General features: G+C 42.0%; 1 protein-coding gene across 1 annotated transcript in view; it reads right to left on the bottom strand.

Annotated features, from left to right (window-relative positions):
• Positions 1-250: 250 nt before the first annotated feature.
• LOC141982862 (mediator of RNA polymerase II transcription subunit 1-like) overlaps positions 251-13236 on the bottom strand; it is a 33075-nt gene continuing 20089 nt past the window's right edge. Inside the window, exons 12-17 of the mRNA XM_074945314.1 lie at positions 10143-10267; positions 9526-9638; positions 5758-5953; positions 5288-5383; positions 4668-4776; positions 251-1099 (exon numbers count right to left, since the gene is read on the bottom strand). Of these exons, the coding sequence (XP_074801415.1) occupies positions 856-1099; positions 4668-4776; positions 5288-5383; positions 5758-5953; positions 9526-9638; positions 10143-10267 (883 nt within the window). The 3' untranslated portion in view covers positions 251-855. The remainder of the gene's footprint in view (positions 1100-4667; positions 4777-5287; positions 5384-5757; positions 5954-9525; positions 9639-10142; positions 10268-13236) is intronic.

Genomic DNA, 13236 nt, shown 5'->3' with positions numbered 1-13236 from the left:
TAACAAAAAAACCCCACAATTCTGCTATAACATTTTTGCACTCCAACAACTGAATTCAAGCCTAATATCAGGCTAATCCTCCATGAAGACAAGTCATTGGGCAGAATTTAAAACTAAAAAGGTTACATAGCCATTTGTTTGCAAAATTATTTTATTGCACAACTGTATTACCTAAACTCCCTCTGTTATCCAGAACTCTTTTTGCAGAAAGAGGACATTAAACCAATACCGGGGGGGGGGGGGGGGGGGTCGGGCGGAGCTTTTCATTTACTGCACAGTTCCACTTTTGAGTGAATTTAACATGGGGAATGGTGCAAAGAAGTCAAAACTCATTTGCATAAAATTGCACTTGTGCACAAAATAGCTTACTAGCAGACTGTTTCAAACAATAGTTCCTTTGTCCTTCTACCTTTCTAACAAATTTTTCCATTACATTTTAAAAAAATGTAAATGCAACATCATGGTTTAATAAATGGAACCGCACAAAGAAAAAAACATTAAGGTTACAGCAATATAACTTGGCTACATTGCATGTTATATGTACACCTACAAATATTTAAGAAACAACCACCTAAACTACATGCCCATATATGCATTATGGGTTAAAGTAAGGTTGCTACAGTAGTGATCATTTCACTTTTCAAAGTTTGCATTTATATTAAACTATTTTAACTTTTTTTGCATTTAGCAATCTGCAGGGTTGAAAAGATTTAATTCTAAGAGGAAATCCTGCTAGACATAAGTATTGATCTTGCCAAAGTCTCCTCTGTTTGATCAATCAATAGATATTGTCTCAAGACACTACAAAAAAGTGACATGGAACCACAGTAAACATCAGATGAGTATTTACTTTAGTTATACTGATATATCACAAATCGCACACTCAGTACTGGCCGTGGAGCTGCTTGCCTCCATACCAGAATTTTGCATGCTGGCTCCAGAAAGATTTGCTCCAGTACTGTTAGAAGATGCAGTTTGCTTGCAGGTCACTTCAGGATTTTGCTCAGAGATAATGTCCATATTTTGTATTTCACCATCAACTTTCATTGTGACAGCATTCTTGAAAATAGCTCTCATGACGAGAGGGACAGACATACAACTGAGGGGGAAAAAGGAGTTGAGAACATTAGTCACTACAACATTAACCACTCAGTCTCAGCCACTGTTTTAAAAAAAAAAAAAAAAAAAAAAAAAAAAAAAAAAGCGCACTCGTGATGAGATGTTCTCTGAGCTCATGCAGTCCTCCGGCACTGAAAGAATGCATGAAGGCCAACGATGGCAGAGTCCAGGAAAGCGGAAAATGAACACGAGGACAGGAGGGACGAGCAAGATGAGAGGTGGCAGGATGCAATGCTGAGGCTACTGGGGGAAAGGCAGCAGGAGCACAGACTGCAGCTGCAGCCTCTGTGTAACCGCCCGCCCTCCTCCCCAAGTTTCATAGCCTCCTTACACAGACGCCCAAGAATGTGGGCATGGGGGGGCCCCCCCACTTTGGACACCCAACCACTCCATCCCAGAGGACTGTCCAAGCAACAAAAGGCTGGCATTTAAGAAGTTTTGAAGTGCAGTGTGGTCTTGTCCTTCCTTCCTCCCCTACCCTAGCCCATGCTTCCCTCCTCTTCCACTCCTCCTGGGCTACCTTGGCAGATATCCCCCTATTTGTGTGATGAATTAAATAAAGAATGCATGATTTTGAAACAATGACTTTATTGCCTCTGCAAGCGGTGATCAAAGCGGGGAGGGCGGTTGGCTTGCAGGGAAGTGGAGTGAACCAAGGGGGTGGGTTTTCATCAAGGAGAAAAAAAACAGAACTGTCACACCGTAGCATGGCCAGTCGTGAAACTGGTTTTCAAAGCTTCTCTGATGCGCACCGCACCCTGCTGTGCTCTTCTAATCACCCTGGTGTCTGGCTGCACGTAATCAGTGGCCAGGAGATTTGCCTCAACCTCCCACCCCGCCATAAACGTCTCCCCCTTGCCCTCAGATATTGCAGAGCACACAGCAAGCAGCAATAACAATGGGAATATTGGTTTCGCTGAGGTCTTACCGAGTCAGTAAACTGCACCAGCGTGCTTTTAAACGTCCAAATGCACATTCTACCACCATTCTGCACTTGCTCAGCCTATAGTTGAACAGCTCCTTACTACTAGCCAGGGTGCCTGCGTACAGCTTCATGAGCCATGGCATTAAGGGGTAGGCTGGGTCCCCAAGGATAACTATAGGCATTTCAACATCCCCAACAGTTATTTTCTGGTCTGGTCAGCTGTTCAAATAGACCAGAGTTCCTGAAGATGCGAGCGTCATGTACCTTTCCTGGCCATCCCACGTTGATGTCGGTAAAACGTCCCTGGTGATCCACCAGTGCTTGCAGCACCATTGAAAAGTACCCCTTGCGGTTTACGTACTGGCTGCCAAGGTGGTCCGGTCCCAAGATAGGGATATGCATTCCATCTATCGCCCCACCATAGTTAGGGAACCCCACTGCAGCAAAGCCATCCACTATGACCTGCACATTTCCCAGGGTCACTACCCTTGATAGCAGCAGCTCAGTGATTGCGTTGGCTACTTGGATCACAGCAGCCCCCACAGTAGATTTGCCCACTCCAAACCGATTCCCGACTGACCGGTAGCTGTCTGGCGTTGCAAGGTTCCACAGGGCTATCGCCACTTGCTTCTGAACTGTGAGGGCTGCTCTCATCTTGGTATTCTTGTGCTTCAGGGCAGGGGAAAGCAAGTCACAAAGTTCCATGAAGGTGCCCTTAACGCACGCAAAAGTTTCACAGCCACTGGGAATCATCCCAGACCTGCAACACTATGTGGTCCCACCAGTCTGTGCTTGTTTCACGGGTCCAGAATCAACATTCCACAGCATGAGCCTGCCCCTTTGCCACCAGGATGTCCAAATTGCCAGGGCCCATACTTTGAGAGAAGTCTGTGTCCGTGTCCTCATCACCGTGCTGCTGTCACCTCCTCGCCTGCTTTTGCAAATTCTGGTTCTGCACATACCGTAGGATAATGCGTGAGGTGTTTACAATGCTCATAACTGCCGCAGTGATCTGAGCAGGCTCCATGCTTGCCGTGGTATGGAGTCTGCAGGAGAGCAGAGTTGCAGCGGAAGCAGTGGCTGACAATAGATATTTATAGAGAACGAGAGGACCTGCGAGGTGGATTCATGAGAGCAGAGTTGCAGCGGAAGCGGTGGACGATGACGGTTTATCACCGCACACATTTCCTGAGGAAGATCACACGTGTCCGGGAGCCCATGACAGACAGCATGGAGAAATTAGCTATTGAGACAATAGCGGCAGAGCAGAGAGTTGCAGGGGAAGAGGTGGATGACAACAGTTAGCAGTCCTACTGCACCATCTGCTGAAAGCAGTATGGCGTCGGCATGAAAAAAAAAGGCTGCCATTGCTTTCACTGAGGCAGGGGCGACTGACGACACGTACCCAAAACCACCCGCGACAATGTTTTTGCCCCATCAGGCATTGGGAGCTTAACCCAGAATTCTAAGGGGCGGCGGAGACTGTGGGAAAGCTACACACAGTGCACCGCTCCGTAAGTCCATGCTAGCCACAGTAGTGAGGACACGCTCCACCGACTTAATGCGCTTAGTGTGGACATAGGCAAATCAACTGTATAAAATCGATTTCTAAAAATTGACTTCTATAATATCGACCTAATTTCATAGTGTAGACATACTCTTAGGTAGTTCCAAGTTTGGGATTTACAGTTTTACTTTTAATGAGCGCTTAAGTTGACAGCATTCACCTTACAATTAGAAAACTATAGATTTTAAGATCATTCTCATGTGTTGTATGAAGTTTTAAAAGAATACAGAGCCTCAGTCCTGACTTCTTATCCACATTAGGGCCATTTTTACAAAAAAGGGGGTTTCTACCTTCTCTACCACTAGTTCAGCTGAACCAGAATTAGCACTAGCAGGAGCCCAAATGTACAATGCTCTAGCTGCAGCAGCAATTTTCCATATCTTGTTGCTTAAATTCATGGTTCAAGTCCAGCCTACATCAAACTTACGGCCAATTGGACAGCTGTTTACTGACCTACATGAAATGAATTAGTGGTCTCAGTCCACTTAGTGTATGCATGTTCATTCCATAGCAGCCCCACACAATTTAGATCCTTCATCTCAGTAGAGAAGGGAAGAATTGAATAGACATGGAAAATGAACTGCTCACTCCACAGAGGTGGTGCCCTCTGGAAAAGCAGGAGGCACATGATGCTAAGACAGCATGGGAAAACTTGCACTGCAGCTACTTCTGCTGTACCTGTTGTGTGACTAAGCAGATGTATCTACAGCTTAGCACTGGGCCCCTTTCAAGAGGATAAAAATAAATGTCTAACTTGCAAAATGTTTTTTCCCACTTCCTACTGTAAAGAAGTCTTAGTTGCAGACACAAGAACTGCTAGCGTAAATGAACATATCACTCATTCAAATTGGGTAAATGAATAAATACAATATGCAAAGAAAAAAGTGACACCTTTCTTTGAGAACTAAAAATATACTTTAGTAAATGCAAAAAGACAACAAGTTCATTTGATCATAGGGATGGTAGTTTTTACATTTTTTCTGAATATGCATAAAAATTATTACAATTAATAGACAATTTATATGGGTCCCAAACATTTTAGAGTAGAACACTTACCGCTCCATGACTCTTGTGATAAAGTCATTGCAGCAATTTAGAGATACATCTTGAGGATTTGTATGAAGACTGCATCTGATTTGTCTGGAGCTCAAGACATCAGCTACCACTGAATAGGAAAAAATATGGACATTTCAAAATTGTGTGTGTTGACAAAGGTCTAGCAATATTATTTACAACCCCTGAACATTTCCCTTTGATCCAAGTATGGAAATTAAGACATGTAACATTTAATATTAATGGTTATATTTACCATAACAAACAGAATGTGCTCATATAGCTCAAATACTATTGCTGTAGGAACTATAAGCCCCAATCTCACTTATTTCAGTGGAGCTCCATGGGGGTATGGGAGTCTGTCTACCCATGTTCAATGCATTCCAGAACCAGGGCCTTAATTCTTTTACATTTCCTGACTCTTTGTTTTGAGCTGGGCAACCTTAACAAAGCATTTCCAGTTTATTTATATACATAAACATGCAGAAGAGTAAAGCTTAGGAAGATTTAGGAGATTCACAGTACACTGTGCACATTTACAATTGAAACCCATGTCCTGACAGAACAAAGATATTTGTAAACGTGATACAAAGAAATAGCAGTGTTGAATATTCCACACTTACCACAGGCTAAACTCTCTCCCATAGGATGCTGGAATGAGATGGAAAAGCTAGTGCCCTTTTGTGGAGACACTTCAAAATAAAGCAGCTCTGAGCAATCTGTAAGGCAGTAACTTTATTTAATAACTTGGTTTATTTAAGCTTAGCCCCATTTAAGTGAATTACACATTAGCCCTTCAAAAACGCTGACATCTCAGAATCTAATTATGGTCACTCTGCAGTTCAGTTTGTGCCTCTGGAAACTAAATATTGGGTCAAACATGGGTGTGCTACTTGAAAATAATTAGCCTACAGAGCCCTACACAAAAATTAAGAATGCTGATAAAAAGTTCAGTCATTTCAAACAATTTGTAAATAGCAGTGGATTTGGAAAATGCACCTGCTGTGGTGGGGACGTCCAACTTACAAAATACAAATACAAATACAAAACCAATTACAGAGAAACATGCTGTACTTCGTAACATACAATTTACCTTCGTTTGTAGTGTTCTCAGAGACACAGCTGCCAATAAGAGTGTTATATGTCGCTTGATGCCGAAGGATCTCAATTATAGCAGGCACACACTTTGGATGGGTAAATGGAATTTTACTGACAAGGGCTCCTGTTATACCCGATTTCTCTGTGCCCTTATTTATGAAATAACCGTGCTTCGGGCAATCTGGAAGAGACTGATGAAGAAAAACTTATTTTTGTGAGGAATGGAAACTTGGAAAGACAAGATGGCTAGTCCCGATACCAGAATGTTACAATGGATCTGGCACCAAAAAAGTCTTTTGTGGGGCACACATTTGTCAAATCTGAAATCCCTGGCTGCACCTGGAAAATATCACTCAGAAACTGAGTCAACTGAGACCAAGCCCCTCTCCTGCAAAATACCTTTTAACATAGGATAATCTGCACTGAGCTTCACACCAAGAGACCATGAGTTCTAGTCTCAGTTGTTCTTGTAAGGGCAGTGAAAGTCAGAGAGAAATTAACAGCCTTTTACCTTTAATTTAGGAGAACCTAGTATCAGTCAGTCATTATACAGGTAAAATAACAGAAAGAGAGGACATTTCAGGCCAAGCCATGGACAGAGTGCTCTCACCTGACAGACCCTGATCTCATTCACTTTCCCATACTGCCTTTCAGAAGAAATGTGCTTAGCTGTGCTATCTCTTTAGCACACTTTTCCCAGAGTCAGGAATCCTGATAACCAGTTCTGACGCATGGCTAGAAAGGGTGAAAGATCGTGCAAAATAAATAACCCTCAAAAGACACGTGGGGAGATGTTTGTGTTTTTGTGTATTTACGTATGCATGAGTAGGGCCGACAATGGAATCAACAGTCCCTATCTACGCTGTATTCTGATAATTCAGAGATCAAAAGAAAATCCTAGCATTTAAATGAGTTGTAAAACACAGGATAACTCTGCTATACATTTCAAAAAGAGATGAATACAAATAATCTGTGAATGGTGGAGGAACAAACAAATTGCCTTATGTTAATTCTATAGCCAAGTACCAGTGATGGACCTCCTTCAAAGTCATGCTAATTACCTTTTGAACTCCAACTTGTCAAAAGACATGAAATTGTATAAAAGATCCTTGGGTCCCGATTCTGTCATCTCAAATCTGCTTAGGCTTCATCAGGGGAAGACTCAGGTCCCAGTTATGCTGGTACGTCCTGAATATGATACTTGGACATTGGACGATAACCTATGAACTATTTCTAAAAGAACTCTTTGCAACTACAAAGCTCATCATCTCTGCTATGAATCTGCACCTAAATGAATTGAACTCATGTCTGTATGTATATTGATCTTTTAACCATACTCTCTCTCTCGTTTTTTAATAAAATTTTAATTTAGTTAGTAAGAATTGGCTGTAGTGTGTATTTGGGTAAGATTTAGAATATTCAATAACCTGGGAGGTCATGTGTCCGATCCTTCGGCATTGGTAGAACCTTTTCTTTTATATGATGAACTAAGATTTACAGAAATGATCATCATATTTGACATGGGTACCTGGAGGGAAACCTGAGGCTGGATCACTTTAAGGGAACTGTGTTGTTTGGACTTCTGAGTTACCAGGAAGATAATAAAGAAGCTGTTTTATGCTGGCTTGGTAAATCTAAGTATTGGAATATACCAGCTTTATGAGGACTATCTGCCCCATTCTTTGCAGTTCACCCTAATGGAGTGACCATAGCTGGCCCCCACTAGGGCCCCAATCATGCCAGTGTTCCATACTGTCTCTCAAACAGTCGTGTAACTGACTAGCAGAGCATGTATTGCATCTACCACCTTGGGGTGGTCCAACTACCAAATAACTTGTTTCTGCCACTGATTGCTCCTATAGCCAAATTAGAAGAAGTTCATGGGCCGATATAAAGGGTGCGGGTTCAAACCCATCTAGTGACTCATTTGAGGAGAAAAAGGTGATCTGACCTTTTTAGTGTGAAGACTCTGGAATAATTGTTGAAGCAATTTTATGTTCCAAAACGTATTTGGAAGTTTATTTAGATGTGATATTTGTTTTAATGTAATTTTAGAGCATATTTGTGTAGCAAATGAAAGTATGATTGTAGCAAGCATAAGAAAATCCACACTAGCATAAGTAACAGTGGTAGTGAAGATGCGGCATCTTAGCCCACCTTAGCACAAGCCCTCTGGAGACCCTAGACACCTACTTGGGTTGTTATTTGACACTGAAGTCCATGCTGCCGTGTCTTCACTATTATTACCCAAACTACAATCACACCTTCATTTGCTGTGTAGACATAACCTTACTGTTTCTGTCTTGGTCAAATGGGAGCTGCTGCTTTAAGAGCAGGGCAGTGCACTTAATTGAGTGCATATTAAGGAGCAATTGAGCAGGGTCAGGTGTAGAATCTTTTATCCTGTGTCCAGAGAGAGAGAGAGGAAGACCCTCCCTGTGTAAGCTCCAAAAAGGTCAGCACCGAATTTAATAAGCTTATTTTTCTAGAAAGAAAGTCTTCATTCTTGAAGGTGCAACATAAGCACTTGGTAGGAAACTGGATGCCTTAGGGCATTGCTAATAAGCTACAGAGTCTCTCACCCATATCCAGCACAGCTCTGTAGAGATTAAAGTTATTTCCATCTAATGGATATGTAGTGGCCTCTAAAGAGGAGGCCTTTGGTGGATCTCAGTTGCAGCTATCACACTGTAAACTCACCCACCATTGCCCTGCACAGCCACCATACTGCGGCGACCAAGAACTACATGGGCCATGTAGATACCCCTGTTATCTGTAGAGGAAGTGCCCTCTTCTCCCCCTTTCAGAATTAAGGCATGCTAGCAAAGCGGATGATGTGGGAAATTACCCCTGCCACAGCTCCGTAGATAAAGAGGCTTTCACCTACCAGGGCTGTCCTGCCAACATCTTACACCAGTACTAAGTCTGGGCAGTCTTTATCATTTATGTTTAAGGTTATTTTCAAGTAGTTTGTAAATATGCAAAAGACCCTCAGTCTAGGAGCTAACATAATACAAACTAGGTGCCACAAGGAGTCCTCGTTGTTTTTGCTGACACAGACTAACACGGCTACCACTCTGAAACCTCTGAAACTATTATTTTAACCACTATGTACCAAAAAACAAAACTCAGAAAAAACATTTCAAAAAGAAATCAGTTAAATTTATGTATAATCAAATTAACTGAAGGGGTGACTAATATTTTACACTCTTCTTTCTCCCATTCATTGTAATAAAGACTATAACAAATCGTAAATTCACTACTCTTATGGTTGTGCAGTAGGGAATTCTATTTTTAATCAGATTTAAAATGGAGTGACAGGATCTATTTTAAAATGAAAATCTAGCTGGGAAGCATCTTGGATATACTGGAGGATCTCAGATTTGAGACTAGTCACTGACAAATTCTGCTTTTCAAGAAATTAGAAGGAAAGTGGGAGATAAAGCATTTAGCCTAACTAAATTTATCACCACCATCACCAGATACAATTGACATGACTCCAGTTACTATACACAAAACAGTGTCTCCTTTGTCACCTTTACGAAGGTGTTAAATTGCCTTAAATTGTTTAAAAGTAAGCAGGTTGACAGAGGTAAAAAAAAACTGGAATAATATACTCCCTGACGGACATTCAGTTATGTCAGGATTCCTGAATATTGGCATTGCTTACTGACAGACAAAAAGTGTTTACTTCGCCACATAAATGCAGACAAAGAATAAGAGCAAAATGACTTGCATGTATCAAAAGTCAGAACATACATACCACAAAGAAGCAAGAATTATTCATGGACAGATCTTCCTTGTACTCATCATTAAGGGTAAATTGAACAATCAATGCATGAAGAGAAGCTAGCTTCAGTCCATCAATCAGAACTCCTAAAGCCAGATAATTTTTAAATTAGTATTTCTGGATTAATTTGTAATTATTCATGAGACATGGAAAATGTTCATTCCATTTTTACAGAGTCATCATAAAGAACATAGGGACGTATATACCCCCATTTTACAGACTGGGAATTGAGGCACAGAAACTTGACCATGATCACACAGGAAGTCTATCATAGCTTCATATTAAATCCTGATTTCTCATGTCCCAGTCCAGTGCCTTACTCACAAGACTATCCATCCTCCTTATATTGTCATTTCTATACTTGCCCCCTCTGCATATTTTTATCCAATGTCAGGTCACATTTACATGATTATCACATTAATAATGTGATTATCACATCTGAGCCGATAGAAAATTCTCTGATTAGTATTCCTTTCACAGAGAAGGTAGAAAATCTGGACATCTCCTGCAAAATTAGCATGAGGGGGGTAAAAAGGAAAAGCTATGTAGAATACTCAAAAATATTTAATCTTACAGATAATTAAACATGCCTGTAAACTTCTGTATCTCTTGAATATTGGATGAAGACATAGGAAAAGGCTGATGAAACGTCAAGAAAAAGCAAGCTGACAAATCCATGCTGAGTTCATCAGTCAGTGGTAAAAAAACAGGGTTGCTGGGAAAGAAAGGGTAGAAAGGCAAGCTTGTTAAAGACAACACTGGTGTGACAAGGACTCTTAGTGTCCGGGTAAAATGGTATAGATGATACTCTTCCCACCTCAAGAAAAATCTCCCTCTGGAAAATGCAAGTATAGACTAGATGTCATAAAGCAAAGTCTATATGAAGATTGACAGAGAAGGAAGGTGAGCCAAAAAAAACCAGGCAGAGCAGTATACAAGGATTCTTGCTGTAAATTGGTGCTCTGTGGTTCATTTTCTGTAGGGGGTGAGGGGAGTTTCCCCTCAAGCCTACCCCTTGTATTACCTGTTCAGACAGTCAGATTAAATGATGCTGTCCTAGGAATAAGAAAAGGAGTACTTGTGACACATTAGAGACTAACAAATAAATTTGAGCATAAGCTTTTGTGAGCTACAGCTCACGTCAAAGGATGCATTCAGTGGAAAATACACTGGGGAGATTTATGTACATAGAGAACATGAAACAATGGGTGTTACCATACACACTGTAACAAGAAAAGGAGTACTTGTGGCACCTTAGAGACTAACCAATTTATTTGAGCATGAGCTTTCGTGAGCTACAGCTCACGTCAAGTGAGCTGTAGCTCACGAAAGCTCATAGAATATCAGGGTTGGAAGGGACCTCAGGAGGTCATCTAGTCCAACCCCCTGCTCAAAGCAGGACCAATCCCCAATTAAATCATCCCAGCCAGGGCTTTGTCAAGCCTGACCTTAAAAACTTCTAAGGAAGGAGATTCTACCACCTCCCTAGGTAACGCATTCAAGTGTTTCACCACCCTCCTAGTGAAAAAGTTTTTCCTAATATCCAACCTAAACCTCCCCCACTGCAACTTGAGACCATTACTCCTTGTCCTGTCCTCTTCTACCACTGAGAATAGTCTAGAACCATCCTCTTTGGAACCACCTCTCAGGTAGTTGAAAGCAGCTATCAAATCCCCCCTCATTCTTCTCTTCTGCAGACTAAACAATCCCAGTTCCCTCAGCCTCTCCTCATAAGTCATGTGTTCCAGACCCCTAATCATTTTTGTTGCCCTTCGCTGGACTCTCTCCAATTTATCCACATCCTTCTTGTAGTGTGGGGCCCAAAACTGGACACAGTACTCCAGATGAGGCCTCACCAATGTCGAATAGAGGGGAACGATCACGTCCCTCGATCTGCTCGCTATGCCCCTACTTATACATCCCAAAATGCCATTGGCCTTCTTGGCAACAAGGGCACACTGCTGACTCATATCCAGCTTCTCGTCCACTGTAACCCCTAGGTCCGCAGAACTGCTGCCTAGCCATTCGGTCCCTAGTCTGTAGCTGTGCATTGGGTTCTTCCGTCCTAAGTGCAGGACCCTGCACTTATCCTTATTGAACCTCATCAGATTTCTTTTGGCCCAATCCTCCAATTTGTCTAGGTCCCTCTGTATCCTATCCCTGCCCTCCAACGTATCTACCACTCCTCCCAGTTTAGTATCATCCGCAAATTTGCTAAGAGTGCAATCCACACCATCCTCCAGATCATTTATGAAGATATTGAACAAAACCAGCCCCAGGACCGACCCCTGGGGCACTCCACTTGACACCAGCTGCCAAACTAGACATGGAGCCTGTCAAGGTCCCTCCCCCACTCTGAACTCTAGGGTACAGATGTGGGGACCTGCATGAAAAACCTCCTAAGCTTATCTTTACCAGCTTAGGTCAAAACTTCCCCAAGGTACAAAATATTCCACCCTTTTGTCCTTGGATTGGCCGCTACCACCACCAAACAAATACTGGTTACTGGGGAAGAGCTGTTTGGACACGTCTTTCCCCCCAAAATACTTCCCAAAAACCTTGCACCCTACTTCCTGGACAAGGTTTGGTAAAAAGCCTCACCAATTTGCCTAGGTGACTACAGACCCAGACCCTTGGATCTTAAGAACAATGAACAATCCTCCCAACACTTGCACCCTCCCTTTCCTGGGAAATGTTGGATAAAAAGCCTCACCAATTTGCATAGGTGACCACAGACCCAAACCCCTGGATCTGAGAACAATGAAAAAGCATTCAGTTTTCTTACAAGAAGACTTTTAATAAAAATAGAAGGAATTAGAAATAAGAAATCCCCCCTGTAAAATCAGGATGGTAAATACCTTACAGGGTAATTAGATTCAAAACATAGAGAACCCCTCTAGGCAAAAACCTTAAGTTACAAAAAAGATACACAGACAGAAATAGTTATTCTATTCAGCACAATTCTTTTCTCAGCCATTTAAAGAAATCATAATCTAACACATACCTAGCTAGATTACTTATTAAAAGTTCTAAGGCTTCATTCCTGGTCTATCTCCGGCAAAGACAAAATATAGACAGACACACATACCCCTTTGTTTCTCTCCCTCCTCCCAGCTTTTGAAAGTATCTTGTCTCCTCATTGGTCATTTTGGTCAGGTGCCAGCGAGGTTACCTTTAGCTTCTTAACCCTTTACAGGTGAGAGGAGATTTCCTCTGGCCAGGAGGGATTTTAAAGGGGTTTACCCTTCCCTTTATATTTATGACAGAGCCATTGATCACTACCCATTGAGCCTGACAATCTAGCCAACTTTCTACCCACCTTATAGTACATTCATCCAGCCCATACTTATTTAACTTGCTGACAAGAATACTGTGGGAGACCGTGTCAAAAGCTTTGCTAAAGTCAAGAAACAAATATATCCACTGCTTTCCCTTCATCCATAGAATCAGTAATCTCATCATAGAAGGCGATTAGATTAGTCAGGCATGACCTTCCCTTGGTGAATCCATGCTGACTGTTCCTGATCACTTTACTCTCATGTAAGTGCTTCAGGATTGATTCCTTGAGGACCTACTCCATGATTTTTCCAGGGACTGAGGTGAGGCTGACTGGCCTGTAGTTCCCAGGATCCTCCTCCTTCCCTTTTTTAAAGATTGGCACTACATTAGCCTTTTTCCAGTCAT

This window comes from Natator depressus, chromosome 2, assembly GCF_965152275.1.
Source record: "Natator depressus isolate rNatDep1 chromosome 2, rNatDep2.hap1, whole genome shotgun sequence".
In the NCBI taxonomy this organism is placed as follows: Eukaryota; Metazoa; Chordata; order Testudines; family Cheloniidae; genus Natator; species Natator depressus.
This window is presented reverse-complemented; position numbering and strand designations above follow the sequence as displayed.